At 44.6% G+C, this 19,609-nt stretch overlaps 1 protein-coding gene across 1 annotated transcript; it reads left to right on the forward strand.

Annotated features, from left to right (window-relative positions):
* Positions 1-6,174: 6,174 nt before the first annotated feature.
* On the forward strand, positions 6,175-11,418 carry LOC123087792 (shaggy-related protein kinase alpha). The gene is made up of 13 exons (XM_044509903.1): positions 6,175-6,412; positions 7,667-7,833; positions 7,927-8,019; positions 8,103-8,162; positions 8,251-8,523; positions 9,262-9,336; positions 9,851-9,907; positions 10,021-10,161; positions 10,284-10,334; positions 10,414-10,509; positions 10,604-10,687; positions 10,771-10,873; positions 10,970-11,418. The coding sequence occupies exons 2-13, from the start codon at positions 7,723-7,725 to the stop codon at positions 11,050-11,052; spliced, it is 1,227 nt and encodes a 408-aa protein (XP_044365838.1). The 5' UTR covers positions 6,175-6,412; positions 7,667-7,722; the 3' UTR covers positions 11,053-11,418.
* The last annotated feature ends 8,191 nt before the right edge of the window (positions 11,419-19,609 follow it).

Genomic DNA, 19,609 nt, shown 5'->3' on the forward strand with positions numbered 1-19,609 from the left:
AGGAGTTTTTCAAAGAAAGACCTTAGTGAAGCTGCTTACATATTGGGCATCAAGATCTATAGATATAGATCAAGACGCTTGATAAGATTTTTTCAATGAGTACATACCTTGACAAGATTTTTGAAGTAGTTCAAAATGGAATAGTCAAAGAAGGAGTTCTTGCCTGTATTGCAAGGTGTAAAGTTGAGTAAGACTCAAAACATGACCACGACAGAAAATAGAAAGAGAATGAAAGTCATTCCCTATGCCTCAGCCATAGGTTCTATAAAGTATGCTATGTTGTGTACCAAACCTATTGTGTACCTTGCCATGAGTTTGGCAAGGGGGTACAATATTGATCCAAGAGTGGATCACTTGACAATAGTCAAAATTATCCTTAGAATACTACGGAGATATTTCTAGGTTATGGAGGTGATAAAGAGTTCGTCGTAAAGAGTTACACCGATGCAAGCTTTTACACCGATCCGGATGACTCTGAGTCTCAATCTGGATACATAATGAAAGTGGGAGAAATTAGCTAGAGTAGCTCCATGCAGAGCATTGTAGACATAGAAAATTTGCAAAATACATACGGCTCTGAATGTGACAGACCCATTGACTAAGCTTCTCTCACAAGCAAAACATGATCACACCTTAGTACTCTTTGGGTGTTAATCACATAGCGATGTGAACTAGATTATTGACTCTAGTAAAAACCCTTTGGGTATTAGTCATATGGCGATGTGAACTAATCACATGGTGATGTGAACTATTGGTGTTAAATCACATGGCGATGTGAACTAGATTATTGACTCTAGTGCAAGTGGGAGACTGAAGAAATATGCCCTAGAGGCAATAATAAAGTTGTTATTTATATTTCCTTATATCATGATAAATGTTTACTATTCATACTAGAATTGTATTAACCGGAAACTTAGTACATGTGTGAATACATAGACAAAACAGAGTGTCCCTAGTATGCCTCTACTTGACTAGCTCGTTAATCAAAGATGGTTATGTTTCCTGACCATAGACATGTGTTGTCATTTGATGAACGAGATCACATCATTAGAGAATGATGTGATGGACAAGACCCATTTGTTAGCTTAGAATAGTGACCGTTTAGTTTTATTGCTATTGCTTTCATCATGACTTATACATGTTCCTCTGACCATGAGATTATGCAACTCCCGAATACCGGAGGAACACCTTGTGTGCTATCAAACGTCACAACGTAACTGGGTGATTATAAAGATGCTCTACAGATGTCTCCGAAGGTGTTTGTTGGGTTGGCATAGATCGAGATTAGGATTTGCCACTCCGTGTATCGGAGAGGTATGTCTAGGCCCTCTCGGTAATGCACATCACTATAAGCCTTGCAAGCAATGTGACTAACGAGATTACAGAACGAGTAAAGAGACTTGCTGGTAATGAGATTGAACTAGGTATGAAGATACCGACGATCGAATCCCGGGCAAGTAACATACCGATGACAAAGGGAACAACGTTTGTTGTCATTAAGGTTCGACCGATAAAGATCTTCGTAGAATATGTAGGAACCAATATGGGCATCCAGGTTCCGCTATTGGTTATTGACCAGAGAAATGTCTCGGTCATGTCTACATAGTTCTCGAACCCGTAGGGTCCGCACGCTTAACGTTCGTTGACGATATAGTATTATATGAGTTATGTATGTTGGTGACCGAATGTTGTTTGGAGTTTCGAGTAAGATCACGGACCTGATGGGGAACTCCAGAATGGTCCGGAGATAATGATTGATATATGGGATAATGGTGTTTGGTCTCCGGAAGGGTTCCGAAATTCACTGGAAGGGGTTCTGGATGTTTCCCGAAATGTTTGGGTACGAGAGCACCTTATTTTGACCAAAGGGGAAAGCCCACAAGGTTTTTGGAAAGCGCAAAAGGAAGTTTTGCAGAGTCCAGGGGCTAGACGCCAGGGACCCCGACGTCTGGTCTAGACGCCGGGAACCCTGACGCCTGGCCCTGAAGTCCGAGAAGGACTCTTGCCTTTCGGTTGAAACCGACTTTGTGAAGACTTTTACTCCAAGTTTCGACCCTAAGGATCAACATATAAATAGAGGGGCAGGGCTAGCACCCAAGACACATCAAGAAACACCAAGCCGTGTGCCGGCAACCCCGTCCCCTCTAGTTTATCCTCTGTCATAGTTTTCTTAGTGCTTAGGCGAAGCCCTGTGGAGATTGTTCTTCACCAACACTGTCACCACGCTGTCGTGCTGCCGAAATTCATCTACTACTTTTCCCCTTTTGCTGGATGAAGAAGGCGAGGACATCATTGAGCTGAACGCGGAGGTGTCATATGTTCAGTACTTGACCGGGACGGATCGTGAAGGTGTACGACTACATCAACCGCGTTGATAAACGCTTCCGCTTTCGGTCTACGAGGGTACGTAGACACTCTCTTCCCTCTCGCTGCTATACATATCCTAGATAGATCTTGCGTGATCATAGGAAATTTTTTGAAATACCGCGTTCGCCAACAATACTATTGACACAAACAACAAATAGTTATAGAGAACATTCTAAAAGGTCCATTCAACTTTGCAAATGCACACTGACGTTGAAGGCGAGTGGCAACTTGAACGTATTCCTAGTCACCTAGCTCCACCTCCAGCCCACATATGCTAGAAGGGATAATTGTCATTCTTCTCTTCCTCGTCCTTCCCCACATCTTCTACTCTTATCCTCTTCATCAAGACGTTTCATTAGCGCCATCTAGCACCAGGTCAACATTAGTGTGTTCGTCGTTGACATCTTATCTTCTTCTTTCTCATTCCTCGCCAATTTTAGTTCTCGTTCCTACTTATTTTTTAAAATACTCTTTCTTTCTTCTTTCATCTTATTATTTCGAACAATCTTCCTTTCTCCAACACCATGGACCACTTTTGGAACACTCTTCCTTTCTACTATAGCATAAACCAACTGGTCAATGTTGTGTCATGTTGTCCTCACCCGCGAAAATTTTGGCAATGGTCAGCGTGTGGATATCCTGCAGAGCATAGTCGTCATCCATCTTGGTGAACGCTCAGTCGCCCATGTCGCGAGCGCATTGTGGCCGTTAAAGTTTTTAATTTTGGATCATTTCAAACCTAATCGAAATATGCAATATTTTGAAAATTTTGCATATTTCGGAGATTGTATTGGATTTTGAGATTTCAAATATCACTTAATTTTAATTACTGTCTAACATAATTTAATTTAACTTTGAAATCAGTTTGAATTTACCTCAAAATTTAGGGGTTAAAAATATTTTGGACACCATTGAAATATGTGAAATTTCGAAAATTTCACTGAAATATGCGCTCCATGTTGGCAAGCGGTGCTCGGTCATGTCGCTGAGAGCCTGTTTATCGTCCTTGCACACGAGGGCTTTCAAAATGATTCAGCGCGGTTAACTGCTTGTTGATTTAATTAAGTACACAAATAATTAGTCACCTACCTAATTCTTCACATGCCTAATTAACTATCAACCAAATCAATTATCTATCTAACTAATTGGAAAAAAAAATTCCCTGCTTCTAATTATCTTTAGGCATAAATAATTGTCTACCTAATTAATTAATTGCATTAATGACTCGATTTCCAAATTGATTCAGTGTGAAAAATTTCCTATTTAAATTGACCTAATGAATTGCATACGTAATTAAATGTCTAGCTAACTATTGTATTAATAGTTTGACTTCCAAATTGATTCAGTGCTCGATTTTCAAAAAAAATTCTCATGAATGACTGCTACGAATGACGACGACTTCTACCAAGTATCGTAGGACACATTTCCTTAACGAATTTCTTGACATTTGAACAGCCACATTTGATTTGAGAATATAGCATGTCTGGGTCTCTACATGACTGACAAGAAATATAATATAACTGCGTCCACGAACGTCTGTACGTGGCGGCTCGGTGACCCACCTTCCGCCACAGTCGTCCTCGATGCCATGATCCACGTCCTGGCATTCTCGAGCATCACAACAGTGTTAGGCCCGGCCACGACGTCTTCCATGGTGTCGCGCACGGCGTCCCTCCGCTGGGGCGCGCGGATTCGTACGCCCATAAGGAAAAAGATAAATTATTTTTGTTGTATTAGAAAACTTGTGATTGTCAATAGAGATAATGATAATAATAAATGGCATTGCGTGCGGGATTAGGAATTTGGTGTGGAGGAATATCTTATTTTGTATTGTTAGGTTATCAAGAAAAATCTTATGTGCGTCTTTTATGAAATTGATATCATATATGGTGCGACTACTAATTTTTTAATTACTTATCATTTACGTGATTGAATTGAATCAGCACCTGCCAAACAAAACACGAAACAAGATCCCACGTAATGGGATTTGGGTTTTTAATGGAAGAGAGAGAAAAATCGATGGGAGGGGGTGGTGGGAGGTGAGACGTAAAAACCAGACGAAAACAAACTGTACAAAACTACCAACTCCCTCTCTAGGAGTAGAGATACACATACACATATATGTAAGGTTTCCATTTCACCGTGTTCTTCATTCAACCTGTATATACGTTCTCCCCTTCCCTTCTCATGTTTGATTTTTTTCCTCGCATCTGTGGTTTTTCTCCCATCGGCTTTTATTAACTTACCAAATAAAATAATATTTTCTTTGATAAATCAATAAATTCATACCAAATAAGTAATTATAATAAGATGGCAGATAAATCATGACCATTCCATACAAAATCTTTTAAAGATTTTAACACACTAGAATGTACTGATACACACTAGAATGTATTATTTTCATCAAGGCACATAATTATGCACTAGTTAGATAAAATTACCCTTCTCTAATTTGTAGATTAGTGATAAGTAAATCATTTAGGTTAGGAAAGGAAGAGATACACACAATCAGGAGAAAGATAGTTTCCTTTTTTTCTCTACAAGGAGAGATACATGCAATAGGCGGAGAGATACTTTTTTTTCTTCTGAAGGGCCAAGATCGGAATTACGAGGAATTAGAACAAATGCACCTTACATCGTGTAATTTTATAAAAAAACAAATACACCTTATATATATAAAAAGGGAGAATGTTTAAACCCCACGACACATAGGCAATTATCTACTTCAATAAAGAAAAACGGCAGAGCGGGTAATCCGAGGGCTGGCCAGACGACCGATCCATGCACCTGGCCGGTCAGCCGGCGCCCAGCTCTTGGCATGAGAAGGCTATTTTGGGAACTCCGGGGCTGTTTGGTTTAGGGGCTGTTTGGAATACAGCCGACGAGTGCCCTACCAATTTTTTGGCGTTGACTAGCACGCCGGGCAGCCGTTTGGATTGGAACCAACATTTCGGGGCTGTTTGGTTCGTGCCCTTCTCAGCCCTGCCAAATCGTAGGGGCTGTTGGCTAGCCAAAAAATTGGCGAACGATTCCCTCGCCCGCGATTCTGCCAACTAATTGGCGCAAAAGAAGGAGGGAAGGCTGAGGCGGGGCTGGCATGCCAATTATTTGGATCCGATCCAAACGCCACCACCAGGCTAGTCAACGACCAATTTTTTGGTCGGGCAAGTCACGGCTCTAAGGGGCTGTTTGGATCACGCCCCAGTCCGCCCCGCCAATAGCGGGCTCGTCAAAAAATTGGCGAAGGAATCCGCCCCCGCGGTTCCGCCAACTCGCAGGCGTAAAAACTGAACGAAGCTGCCAAAATTTTGGCGTGGTCGCGAAGGGGCTGTTTGGAATATAGCCGACGAGTGCCCTACCAATTTTTTGGCGTTGACTAGCACGCCGGGCAGCCGTTTGGATTGGAACCAATTTTTTCGCGACCACGCCAAAATTTTGGCAGCTTCGTTCAGTTTTTACGCCTGCGAGTTGGCGGAACCGCGGCGGCGGATTCCTTCGCCAATTTTTTGACGAGCCCGCTATTGGCGGGCGGACTGGGGCGTGATCCAAACAGCCCCTTAGAGCCGTGACTTGCCCGACCAAAAAATTGGTCGTTGACTAGCCTGGTGGTGGCGTTTGGATCGAATCCAAATAATTGGCATGCCAGCCCCGCCTCAGCCTTCCCTCCTTCTTTTGCGCCAATTAATTGGCAGAATCGCGGGCGAGGGAATCGTTCGCCAATTTTTTGGCTAGCCAACAGCCCCTACGATTTGGCAGGGCTGAGAAGGGCACGAACCAAACAGCCCCTCCATTTCCTTTTCCCCGTGCCTTCTCCCCAACCCACCCCACCCCACCCCACCCCACCGGCCCACGCCGACCACCACAGCGACGCGACCCCCGCACCCGCACCCGCTGCTGCGACTGGACTGGACTGGAGTGGAGCGCACTCCAGTGGAGGCGACCCCGAGGCAGCTGCGGACCAGGCCCTCCGATCCGCCCCGCCCGCGCCCGCCGCAGCCCTATGTTCCGGCCGTCCACCGGAGCGCCTCGCCGCCGCAGCAACCCGGTACGTACGCGCCCCGAACCAGGCCTCTCTGCCGCTGGAATCCGCGAGTGGCGGCCAGATCCGCGGGGGATCGGCGCTCGAATTTCGCCTGGGGCCGGTCCGTCGGTGGGTCTTGGGCGGGGGACAGGCGCGATCGCTGCGGCGGAGCGGCATTGGGTCCCCGGGCCATGCCGTGGGGACGGGGGGAGGCGCGTGTTCCCGAGCATTCAGTTGAAGCTCCGATTTTTACTGCCCAAACCTGTTGCAGACACACATACATCTCCAGTTCTCTGCACTCGTTTCGGTTTCCCAGTTCGATAGGGAAACGTCTGTTCTCCCCTTTCCTCCCCTGCTCTTTTGGTAACGGGGGAGCTAATTCTGAAATTAGAGGAGGGCGTAGTTAATTACCAGGAGTTACCATGGGTCATGGTTAGCATATACATTGCCGATCTTGCTTTGTTGCGTTTCTACATGAGGGGGAAAAACAGGTTTTTCTATCAGTCATCATCATCCTCTGTTGCTCCTTGAGTTTCTTGATTTGGGGAAAGTCACCAGGCGAACGCATCAGGTGCTGTTCGTTCACATGGAAATTGATGTGAATCCTTTTAACTGCTGACAAGGAAGGGTCTCTACCGATTTAAATCCTAGCAGCTAATTCTCTTGTGCTGTGGAACCTGGGAGCTGGTCCTAGTAATCTTTGCGCGAGTGCTGTGTATTCAGATTTTGTTGATGAACCCTTAGTGTCCATTCGGATTCTTCTGTCTAAGCTGTCTGATTATTTTCCTCCATTGTCAAGTAACTTTATTTTGTTTGTTGTGATCCAGTAATTTTCTTGTTGTCCACCATTCAACCCAGTGTTTCGTTGCATTATTTTTATTTTATTTGTCGCAGATGTACGATTTCAGCTGAAATCTGTGATTTTTCTTGCACGTATTCATGTTGTAGTGCGGCCAGATTGTTTATTGTGTTACTTTGCTCTTAATTGTTTATATGCAGAAGTAGCTGTGTGTGTTTATCCCACTCCACATGAAGTTTTCTTGGTCCATGAATTACCCTGGTAGTATCTACATGTCATTATACAACCATTCACTGAAGTGTTTTTGTTGCGCATCGGCAACCTTGCTTTCCTTCTGCTACTAGTTAGTTTGCACTCCTGGTGGTTGGAGATCTATTGATTTTCATGTCAGATATGCACACCACTGATTCATGGGCCTTCTGCTGACAGATTTGCAATACCGACTTAAGTTCCTTACTTCTGCTGCTTTAATGTTGCAGGTAATAACATGTTCAGTGCTCTGAAGGTTTCAGAGTCATAATTCCGAATCAGCTCAATGACCTCATTTGGTGTCGCACCGGCATCTGGGCTGAGAGATGCTGGTGGTAGTAGTGAAGTGGATAAGTTGCCGGATGAAATTAGTAATATGAGAATAAGTGACGAAAAGGTATGATCATATGTTGTTATAACCTTCCTGTTTACAATGTTAAGTCAGATTTGCTGGGAATTTACACTCGTTCTAATTTGTTCACTGTCGCAGGAAGTAGAGGCAACAATCATCAATGGGAATGGAACAGAAGCTGGTCATATTATAGTCACGACTATCGGAGGCAGAGATGGCCAAAGGAAGCAGGTAGAGATGCAGCTTAATCATTGCTTACTTGACTTAACGTGTCTAAAGCTTCTGATACTTGCATTCAATTTTGTGAATGGCAGACAATAAGTTACATGGCTGAACGTGTCATTGGTCAAGGATCATTTGGTGTTGTGTTCCAGGTATGTTTGCAAGGGCATTTAGAACTGCTGCTTGTTGACTTTTTTTGTATCAACACATAACCACACAACTTTACTTCTGGCTTGGCAGGCAAAATGTTTGGAGACAAGTGAGACAGTAGCTATCAAGAAGGTTCTTCAGGATAAGAGATACAAGAACCGTGAGTTGCAAATGATGCGTCTACTTGACCATCCAAATGTCGTCTCTCTCAAACACTGCTTCTTCTCAACCACTGAAAAGGATGAACTCTTTCTGAATCTTGTGCTTGAGTATGTTCCTGAGACAGTCCACCGTGTCATCAGACACTACAACAAGATGAACCAACGCATGCCACTGATATATGTGAAGCTATATACTTATCAGGTAACCATTATCTTCAGTGTTAGATTTCCTTTAGCTTGATGTGTGGTGCTGCCTTACTGATGCAACTCGACAAGCAAATAACTACTTTATTAAATTGCGCATACTGTTTGCAAGCAAGTAGCTTCTGTATTAAAATGATTTTGATATACTCCCTCCATTCCTTCATAATCATACCCAGCATGTTACTTTTTCTCATTTTTCCCATATTACCCAGCGTGTTAGAATCTGAACCAATGCATGCGCACATGTATTCTTTGATTGGAGAGCAAAGCGGCCCAAACCAATGCATGCACTGTAATTTGTTTTCCTTGGTATGTATGCTGAATCTTAGACGATGGGTAATTTAGGAATCGTGGGAGTAGTTTATTGTCTCAGATTATGGATCCTATTTTGCATTTTTTGGCTTACCTGGTGAATTTGACAAAAAAAAAGGTGGGATACTGCCTACTGCTTTTGTACGCAGATTTTTTATCCATTCTGATTGATTAGTTTCCATTCTACAGTCTGAATTGCGCTTCCAATATGTCAAACTCTGTACATAGTTCAAGTGGACCTGGCTTTACTTTTCTACAAACATACTACCTCCGTTCCAAAATATAAGACGTTTTTGCAGAATTGCAAAAACTTCTTATATTTTGGGGCAGAGATAGTATATGAATACCTTTATTTCAATATTAGTTCTCCAGACTCCAGCCCGGTTACTTTGGATAATTTCCTTATACGTGTTTACTTTGACAGATTTGTAGGGCACTGGCTTATATCCATCGCACCGTTGGTGTTTGCCACAGGGACATAAAACCACAGAATCTTCTGGTAAGTTGAAGACATCATTTGCTTACAGTGAACTTTTTGAGTGGTTCCATACAGGCTATAAATTATTCCATCTTCTGCAAAAAGGTAGCTGGTGTTTGGACTTTCCCGTTCCCCTTGCATTGCGAAATACCAAAGATCAATGTCTGGTACATCTGGGTTGTCTTATATTTACTAATCCCACACTGCTCTTCACAGTAGTTAACTAGTCACTGTGATTTCATTTATGATGTGGTTTATCGTTCATTTGAAAGTTCGGGATTAGGTCTAAAACACAAAAGAAAATCTTACCATCTTAATTTTGTAAGTATGCAACCATTAGACGATATATGCTTCAGATGTGCTGACTAGTGACTAGTGCTTCTGGTCAAAGCTAACATTCGAACGCAATCCACAATCTTCGAAGATAATGTCGAGCGTCTTAGGCACCTTGATGTATCCGAGGCATTATTTGCAATGTACATCATCAGCTTCTCATGCCTCCCTTTGGATTCACAATTTTGCTTCTATGTACTAGGTTAACCCACACACTCATCAGCTGAAGATCTGTGATTTCGGAAGTGCAAAAGTTCTGGTATGTACCATTGTACCTTGACCATCCTTGATACTATTGTATTCAGCCTTCTTGATATTGTTGTATTTGAGCTTTAGGATATGCTGTTTAGCATTTTACACATTCTTCTACAGGTGAAAGGCGAACCCAATATATCATACATCTGCTCTAGGTACTATAGGGCACCGGAGCTTATTTTTGGTGCTACTGAGTACACGACAGCAATCGACATCTGGTCTGCTGGATGTGTTCTTGCTGAACTTCTGACAGGACAGGTGAACTTGAAAAATCAGCAGTCCTAATTGTTTTCTTTCTCTTATAAAGAAACGTTGAATAAAAAAAAGTGTTTGTCGAGGAGAAATTATGAAGCTCACATTTATATCTCTCTGATTAACAGCCTCTGTTTCCCGGTGAAAGTGGAGTTGATCAACTTGTTGAGATTATCAAGGTGATTCTACTGCTTAATCTTGCTATCTATTCATACTGGTGTAAGCCATTCATTCTCAAGTTTGTGATGGTCGTTGCAGATTCTGGGCACACCTACAAGAGAAGAAATCAAATGTATGAACCCGAACTACACAGAATTCAAGTTTCCCCAAATCAAGGCCCATCCATGGCATAAGGTACGATGGCTCTCTGAATGGAACCTTGGTGCTTCCAAGTTATTGTAGGGTAGAATTTTGGTGGTGATATATGACAATTTTACCTTAACTGCAGGTGTTCCACAAGCGAATGCCACCTGAAGCAGTGGACCTGGTTTCCAGGCTTCTTCAGTACTCACCGCACCTTCGGTCCTCAGCTGTGAGCACATACATAGCCCGCAGTTTCCATACATGCAGAACACAGTTGTGTAATTCTAACACTGCACTTCGATGTTCATGCAGCTGGATGCTCTGATCCATCCATTCTTCGATGAGCTCCATGACCCAAACACCCGCCTCCCCAACGGCCGGTTCCTTCCTCCCCTCTTCAACTTCAAGCCCCACGGTAAGCACACGACACACATCGGTCAGCCGTGTTACGGAATCACCGACGTCGACTGATCACGTGGTTTCTTACCGTTTCATCTTTTGCGCTCGGCAGAGCTGAAGGGGCTTCCGATGGAGATCGCGGCGAAGCTGGTCCCGGAGCACGCGAGGAGCCAATGCCCGTTCCTAGGGCTGTAGGATCTGGCCTGCTGGCTACATGTGCGAAAAGGTGCTGTCTGCCATGCTAGCGAATAGCGCTCCTACCTAGAGGGAGGACTAGGCGTCGGAACAAGTGAACATGATCCATGTGGGTGGTGTCTGTACTGTTGCTTTGGACGGTTTGCGTGTGGTCTTGAACTGCCGGGACAAAGAGTCGGAGAAAACGACTAAGTGAGGATTGCAGTAGCAGAAGTGGCTGTGTACGCTTTGATTGATGAATTCCGTTGTAGATGGTGGTGGTGCCATCGACTCTTGTCCGAGTTAGGATGGGCGTCAAAGACTTATGAGATAGCATGAAAAATTTCTACAAAACCGACAAGTAATTGCATTTGTCATATCGTCAAATGTGATCGGCATGCCTGGAAGAATTTTTTTTACTGCAGATGAGGCAGCCATATACTCCCTCCGTCCTGAATGTTACTTGTCATAGAAATGGATAAAAATGAATTTATCTAGAACTAAAATGCAAATAGATACGTTCATTTCTGCGACAAGTAATTTCGGACGGAGGGAGAGGGGGTACATTTCTCTTGGAACATTTGCCGTAGGCCCTAGCAACAGGCTACTCATGTGCGCAGATGAGAACACACGGAGGGCGCCACCGTGTATCTGGCTGGTTGATTGCCTAGTCAAGAGTGATTGCCCAGTACAAAGCTCTTCTGGCGCCAATAATTGACCTCAATGTTACCAATTGCTTATGATTCGTCGAAAAATGGGTACAGTTCGGTCACAGACTAGATGCCAAAGATGGTTGAAGGTCTGACCCTGCACCTGTTGAAGACTGAAGCTGCAGGTGTTTGAAGTTCAGCTATCCTACTGCCACGACGTACTCGCTTCAACGGCTGAGATCTTCCAATACCGTTTCATCTCATACTGTTACTAGCCGTCAATTGCTGTTACTGTTCACTCGCTGTGATGATGCTTAGCGAGGCCAGCTAGCTGTAGAGAGAAGTTCACATTACAACCTCAAACTACCATCAAAGTCTAATACTACCTCTCCCTCCGTCCGAAATTACTTGTCGCAGAAATGAACGTATCTATTTGCATTTTAGTTCTAGATAAATTCATTTTTATCCATTTCAAAACCAGTCAAAAACTAGCCTAGGGTTGCTATTTGTCCGGTTTTGAAAGTTGAGTTTGTAAATAAGACGGTTTGTAGTTCAGGGTTGTGCTTTAGACTTTGGTGGTAGCTTGAGGTTGTAATATGGGCTTCCCTTTGTCAAACAAAAACCTTAGTATACAAAGGGATTGACATTGAGCAGAGGAATATTGAGTATCCAGTGTACTGTGTATGCATGAGTAAAGACTGTGAGTGAGTTGGGAGATAATCTCCATCTGTTGTTCCTTTGTGAGTGATTAATCATGTCGATCCCTTTTGGAACTTGACATTGAGTAACTTCAAGAGCTGCACCGCAAAGTATGTCCAGGAACCTGAAACTACGTACTTGTTAGCATCAAAATTAATCAATCGATGTGGGGACTGAGATAGAGAAGGCGAACTCAATCCGCCATTAAGATTCAAGAGCAGCATGGATAAAAGGTTTGTGTTTTTTAGCGTGATACATAGCCGGTAGGTAACTGAAATTGACCCCGGAGTAAACCTAGAGTTGCAAAACATACCCTCAGACAAGGTTGGTTGATATAATAGTATAACAAAATGGAAAAGGGGATATCATCATTCGATGAATGCAAAACAAAACAGAAAATACTTAACCAAAGAGCACACGCCCTCATGCAAAGATAAGGTTGATATAGGGGCGTTGAATGTTGAGAGAAGTGCATATTTCAACCTTAAACTCTAGGGTCAATTTAATTCACAGCCCCAAACAACGAAATCGGTTAGGAAACAACCTTGAACTATCAATGCCACCTAAATTACCCCCCGAGACGATTGGATGATGGTTTTGCATGACATCGCATGACTTCTAAAAGCTGATGTAGCATCCTAGTCGACACCTTATTAAAAAGAGTCACTTACAAGTGGCTCCCATTCCGTGAAAACAACCAAAAAAAGGAATAATATCTCTCCCACTATGTCTGCTGCAGCCACGCGCACAACCACTGTCACGTCACCGCTCCCTGGCGCGCCTCGGATCCTACCGGACCAATTCGCCGGAGACCATGTACGCCTCCCTCCGCCTGCTTATCCCTTCACAAGCTCCCCATAGCTGATCTGCTTTGCTGCACAACCGCCTCCCGCTTCAGCCCAATCCCGCGCTGCTGGGGGACAAGACAGCGCTCCCTATGCTTGTGAGGGTGAGAGGGAAGAATAGAGTTATTTACCCAAAACCACCCCACTTGGGGCTAGGGTAACAACTTAGTACCATTTTTTGGACAGGGCACGAATAACCACCAACTATGCGCCTAATGAGTAACGGAGAGCACTGATTGCCTGATTTGCTAGCGAAAATAGCAAAACTGACAGGTTGCGCCCACCTGCCGGGCTGAGATGGCATGCCTATGTGGACAAAATGCTGAGGTGGACGGGCGACCCACCTGTCAGCGTCACATATCCCCCCTTCTTCTTTATTCCTCATCTCTCGCTTCTGCATCTCTCTCTGCTCCGGCGAGCACGTCGCCGTCCTCCCCCTCTATCCTTGCCCGAGCGGCGGTGCTCACCTATCTCCTCCCACCGACACTCCATGAAGAGACAGACTAGCCGCTGCCGCTCCCGTGATCCTCCGACGCCACCTCCCTGAGCTCAGGCGTGCGGGCTCACAACGGTGGCCGGTGGCAGGGCGCTACTGCGGCAAGGTCGCTGCGGCAGATAGGAGAGGACCATACGCATGCAATCATCTCGCGTCGTCATCGCTATCGCCGGCGGATCCGCGGGCCACCTTCTATACCAGCGCGAGAAGGCCCACTACACTGATGCTCCATGGCTGCTCCACCCACCCCACATGCGCTTGACGGAGAGGCGGACGAGCTACCGTTGATATTCATGACCCCTGATGTGGCTGGTCACAAGGTGGTGACCACGGCGAGGTTGCTGTGGCGGAGAGGGGAAGGACCACCCGCAGGCAAGCAACAGCCAACGGCGGCGGAAGCAAGAACACACGGGGCGAGGTATCCTGTAGTCGCGCTCCTTTCCGACTCAGAGCTAGCGCCAGGCAGCGATTCGGGCGGCATGGCGGATCCTCGCCGGATCTGGGCGGGACAAATGCTGGAGGTGCTGCTGGGGCTGGATCCACGCGGGCCAGTGGCTTGTGGCGGCGGATGGTAGGTGGTTGGGGCGGCGAGGAGGCTCGCCAGGGTAAGGCTCCGGCGGCGGCGCTGGATATGGATGTTTGTGTCAGGGCTGCTGAGGAAGAAGGTGACTTGGGAAAAGAGAGGGGGAAATAAGAGAGAGGCCGACAGGTGGGCCCTCCAGCCACCTCAGCGAACCATCCATGTAAGCATGCCACATCAGCCCGATAGGTGGGCCCAACCGGTCAGATTCGCTGTTTTCGCGACTAAATTTGAGCATCAGTGCTCCACGTTGTAGATTAGACGCAATTTCGGTGGTTTCTTGTGCCCTGGCACAAATGTGGTATCAAGTTGTTACTCTAGTCTCAAGTGTGGTGGTTTTGGGTAAATAACTCGGAAGAATAAGATGCAGGAGGGAGAGGCGAATAGTGGCTCCATTACCGGTGTCTGCCTAGGGCGGAAGCAAGCAAATCGACAAAGGCGGCGAGGCCTAGTAGGCGGTAGTGCTTGTGTATACAGGAAAAGGGATCGGACATTTGAATTGCAAGTTTGCAACCTACAGAAAAAAAACAGCAGTACTCCCATTGAAAAAACAGCCAGTGACCCTATTGAAAAGGTTAGTTTGGTGAACCTCAGCCTGTTTGAACTTTGAACAAGGAGTGAAATCACTGGTCTGTCTGAGATGACATGAAAGAGATCAAAAGTTTGCATCAAATCAAAACTGATGGCACAAATACATTTCAGTTGTGACTTCAGAAGCTCCCGTCATTGCTGGTTTGGTGATGACCAAACGAAAGAAAAAACATGATAGAATAAACTCAAAAGGATGCAGCCATGGCTAGTTTGGATGAATAAGTAGATCAGGAAATCACTCAGCAGCATCAAATACTAAACATCGGGGAATTGAGATACGGAAGGCGAACTTAATATGCAAATTAGTACCAACAACGAGGATTCCACCATTCAGATTACAGAAGCATAGACAAAGCTTCCAACTTGAAACCCCAATTTTCGCTTCATCTTCCACTTGCCCTACTCGTCGTCGTCGGTGACCCAGCCCATGACGTAGCCCTTGGTGCGGAGGTCCTCGCGGATGTCGTCCTGGACCTTGTGGATCTTGGCGACGCGGGCCTGGCGCAGCTTCATGGAGGCGAGGACCGCCGGCGGGAGGTCTCTCGCCGGAGACGGGATGACGACCGGCTTGTGATCGATGGCGAGCACGCGGCGCACCTTCTTCATGGGCAGCCTCTTCCTCACCATCCTCTTGCCGTTCACCACCCTGCGCTCCGGCTCCGGCTCCCCATTGGTCTTCGTCGCCGTCTCCTCCGCCACCACCTCGGCGACGGCAAGATTCGGCTCCTGCTCCTCCGTTGCCCTCATCTTTCTCGTCCTCATCTTTCTCATCCTCGGCCGCGCCGCCGGGTCTGATGATCTGATCTGAGACCTCCCGCGCCGCCCCACTCAAATTTATGGCGGCTGCTAACCCTAGCGGTTCGGTTCGGGATCGATCTCCGTCTCTCCGAACCCGACATGAACCCAAGTCAGTGTCAAAGTGGGCACGAGTCACCCGCATAGCCCAGTGAAGTCTGAAATAAACCCTCACAAAAAAACCCAAATCAATCAGTTCAAAAAAAATGTCAATCAGTTTTCAGGCCATTCATCGTCGAGTCTGATTCTTTGGAGCCTATAGTACAACTATGCAATGGTGAAGCCGGAGTCTCGAGCCTTTACACCACAAATCATGACCGGGTGCTTTGTGAGATCTCAAAGAATTGGGACGATCTCCTTCTAACGTTGTCCTGCGTAGTAGAGCCCAATCTTCTACCACAAGCTCTGACCTGACTTGTTGTACTTGATTCACCCTCGTAAATAGGCAACTTGGATAATAAAAGTCATCTCATAAAAAGAGAAGTGAGTCCGCATGTCAGCAAATGATTTGGAATTGAATAAGGTGGCTCGTTCTATCGCCAGCATGCTTATGATTCTATTGAATTCATACTCCAGCTAACTCGTCCAAAAGTCTGAACTGATGTAGAGAGATGGTCAAGACCTTTTGGCTCAGATACAGTATTGAATTCATACTCCAGTCAACTCATCCAAAAATCCAAACTGATGAAGAGAGATGGTCAAGACCTCTGGGTTCAGATACCGTATTGAATTTATGTTGTAGCCAACTCATCCAAAAGTTCGAACTGATGAAGAGAGATGGTCAAGACCACTTGGTCCAGATACTGTATTAAAGTCATGCTCCAGCCAACTCATCCAAAAATCCGAACTGATAGAGCGAGAGACGGATAATATATTTTAACATATTGTAGTACTACTTTATTTTGGGATGGTGATCCACCCAAGTTTATCATGCCTCACATAATAAACATTCTAACTATCTCGATTTTCTAATAAACGAGACACGAGGCATTCCCATAAAAAACAAGGTTGTGTTGCAGCTATGTAATTTCAGCCCACACGCTTCTTAAAGCAGCCTCGGGTCTAGATGGGGAGGAACGTTTGAATATGTTGTTACCTTAGAGCCAGGCTCCGGCGAGCGCAGCGTGGCACGGGGCTACACGCATTGGGAAGCACGGATGATGGAACGATTCGGCCTTAACTCCCCACTCTATTCCCCTCGCTGACCAAACCTCCATTCTCTCACCACCCCTTCATTGCCCTCGATGGTTGGTGTTGCTCCACCACCACACCCTACAAAGACGCGTGGGGTATCATCTAGTTTTGCAAAATCTCCACTCCATTGCCGATGTGCTAAGAAGAAAACAAAAGTTAAGAAAGATGAGTTGTGAGAAGCCAGTGGCTGCCGAGCTAAGACAATGATGGAGTCAGGTGATACATATAATTCCACACGGCACAATCTCAACCAGAAGGGTGCTATCACAAAAAGCAGTAACAATGAATATACTTAAAATTCATGACATATTTTGATCTTGGTATCCCGACCTCCTAATACCTTATCAATTAAAACAATAGATTATTCACATGCATTGCGTCTTATTTTGTAGAGATGTTATTTTTTTAATTTCCACATTTAATAAGTATATGAACAATAAACTCCTGTATGGTATGCATTGCAGTCGCGCTGTAAAATTGACATGTGATTAAGATGTCATCCATGTGGGCCTACTCACGCTTAGACCTGTCATGGGCAGCACAACCTGAGCCCAAATGCCTGGCATCTGGGCCAGGATCAGGCTCCACTTTTCCGCTCAAAGCCCGGCCCAAAAAGCCCAAAATGACCAAAAGTACATATTTTATATTCAAAAAATAGGAATAATATATTATTTTTATAGTCTGAAAATGATTATTTTGATTATTAAAATCGCACTATTGATGTGTTTCAGGTTCGGCCAGGCCGCACTTAGGCTTGGAATTGTTAGATCACGTTTTGTCAAGCCCAGCCCAGCTCGAAGGATGATGCTACCAATACATAAAAAAAAAGGATGATGCTACCAATACCTGGAAGCAAAAATGGAATATGACTGGACTGAAGAGCAGGCATAGCGTGAAAAGAATTGAAAAAATAGACCAAAAATATATACTTACCTGGTTTCAAGATGAATGATGTTTGTAATAGGTGTTTTTTAACTTTGATTGTGGAATCTAAATAGTCCAAGAGAAATATTTAATTCATATAAATTGTTGTTCTAACTTTTATTTAAATTGTACAAATCCATGCGTCTTTAGTGGCAGAAATCAAGCATCTCAAGACTCTGTATGACTTGTATTGCTCATGTCAACCGTGCTCAAAACTCTGTTAGTGATTTTTTAGCTAAGTCTGCTAGTTCTAAGAATAGAACTGTAGTCTGGCTAGGCTCCGGCCTCCCGGAAGTTATGGGTGTAAGATAGATTGTACGGTTGTCTCTTGACTAATGTAAAGTTTACTCACAATTTTGTTGTTGTTGAAGTGGGCTCATCAAGACCGTCGATGTCTAAAATATCACATAGGTCAGAACATGGAAGTAAATGAGAGGAAGAAATGTCTACAGAAAGGGAAATTTTAGACTATTTCCCCCTACCTGACAAAACAAGGTTCTCATTGATTCACGTTATATTCATTTTGCCATTCTATCTGAAAGATCATCTAGCCACTTATTGGAACAGATCATATATTATTCGCTATCGTTATTTCAGTGGGAAAAGACGTTCTCGTTGACTACAAACGTGTCTGTGTACGACTTCATCAATCTCAAGATGATATGTCGCTCAGTCTCTTGGAGGTGCTCATAGAGGTAGACTATGCATGTGTGTGTTTATAGAAGTGAGTGTATGTGCGAACGTATGAGCATCATGCGTGTGTACTATGTTTTTATCAATGAACGACAAACTGATGTTAAACACACATAACGATCTAATATGACATAAAATTGTACTCCCTCTGTTCCACAACGTAGTGCGTATAGATGCTTTTGAAAAGTCAAACTTACAAATTTTGACCAAAATTATAGAAAAAACTATTTATATCTAAGATACCAAATATATACAATATAAAAGTATGTATTGTGATCTATCTAATGATATGTATTTGATATTCTCGATGTATATGTTTTTCTTCATAAATGTCAAAATTTATAAAGATTGACTAAAAAAACTGTGTAATACATTTTGAAACGGAGGGAGTATATCGCTAACCCATGGTCAAAACTCAATTCGATCCCCCAAACAAATCTAGGGTTCCTCTGCCTCTCGCCGCCGGTCCGCCTCGTCTCCGTTGGCCTTAGGGCCATGTCTGCGTAGCAGATCCCGGCCCTTGTTGGTGGGAGGGCTTTGTCTTTAGATGTTTCTTTGAGTTGTGTTAGGGTTTGTGTCCTACTCAAGAAGACGATACGATGACGGCTCCCTGAAGATGCAATAAGATTCTCCCCATCTAGCACCCGTTCTGGTGGTGTGTCTAGCATCGTTGGTGGGCGTGCAGAGGCGTGTCCCCGGCGGATCTTCCCTTGGTGGATTTTCTTGGATGTGATCGTAGTTCACCTATGTTTGTGTGTCTTCAGGTTGGATCCTTCCAATCTACGTTACTCTTCAACGACGGTGGTTTCTGTTCTGGTGTGCTGGTCCTATGGGGCCTTAGGACGATGACTTCCCGACTGTCTATTACAACAAGTTTTGTCTGGCTCCGACGAAGGAGGGGCAATGACTTCGGCTCGACTTTAACTCGCTTTTGTGCTTGTAGTCGTCGCTGGATGGTCTACGAATTCAAATGTAATTTTTTATTATTTTTAGTGTTCCTTGTACTGTCATAATTGAAGATGAATAGATCAGAAGTTTCATCGACGAAAAAAACTCAATTCAATCACCTGATATAGGATCAGTAAAGGGCTGAGGGCACATATGGTCATTC

Source organism: Triticum aestivum, chromosome 4A (genome assembly GCF_018294505.1).
Source record: "Triticum aestivum cultivar Chinese Spring chromosome 4A, IWGSC CS RefSeq v2.1, whole genome shotgun sequence".
NCBI classification, from domain to species: Eukaryota; Viridiplantae; Streptophyta; class Magnoliopsida; order Poales; family Poaceae; genus Triticum; species Triticum aestivum.

Excerpts from the sequence above, each read along its gene's own strand:
- LOC123087792 (XM_044509903.1), top strand. The coding sequence starts at position 7,723 with ATGACCTCATTTGGTGTCGCACCGGCATCTGGGCTGAGAGATGCTGGT. Across the intron at positions 10,688-10,770 it reads CGCACCTTCGGTCCTCAGCT|CTGGATGCTCTGATCCATCC; the intron begins GTGAGCACATAC and ends ATGTTCATGCAG. Across the intron at positions 10,874-10,969 it reads CTTCAACTTCAAGCCCCACG|AGCTGAAGGGGCTTCCGATG; the intron begins GTAAGCACACGA and ends TGCGCTCGGCAG.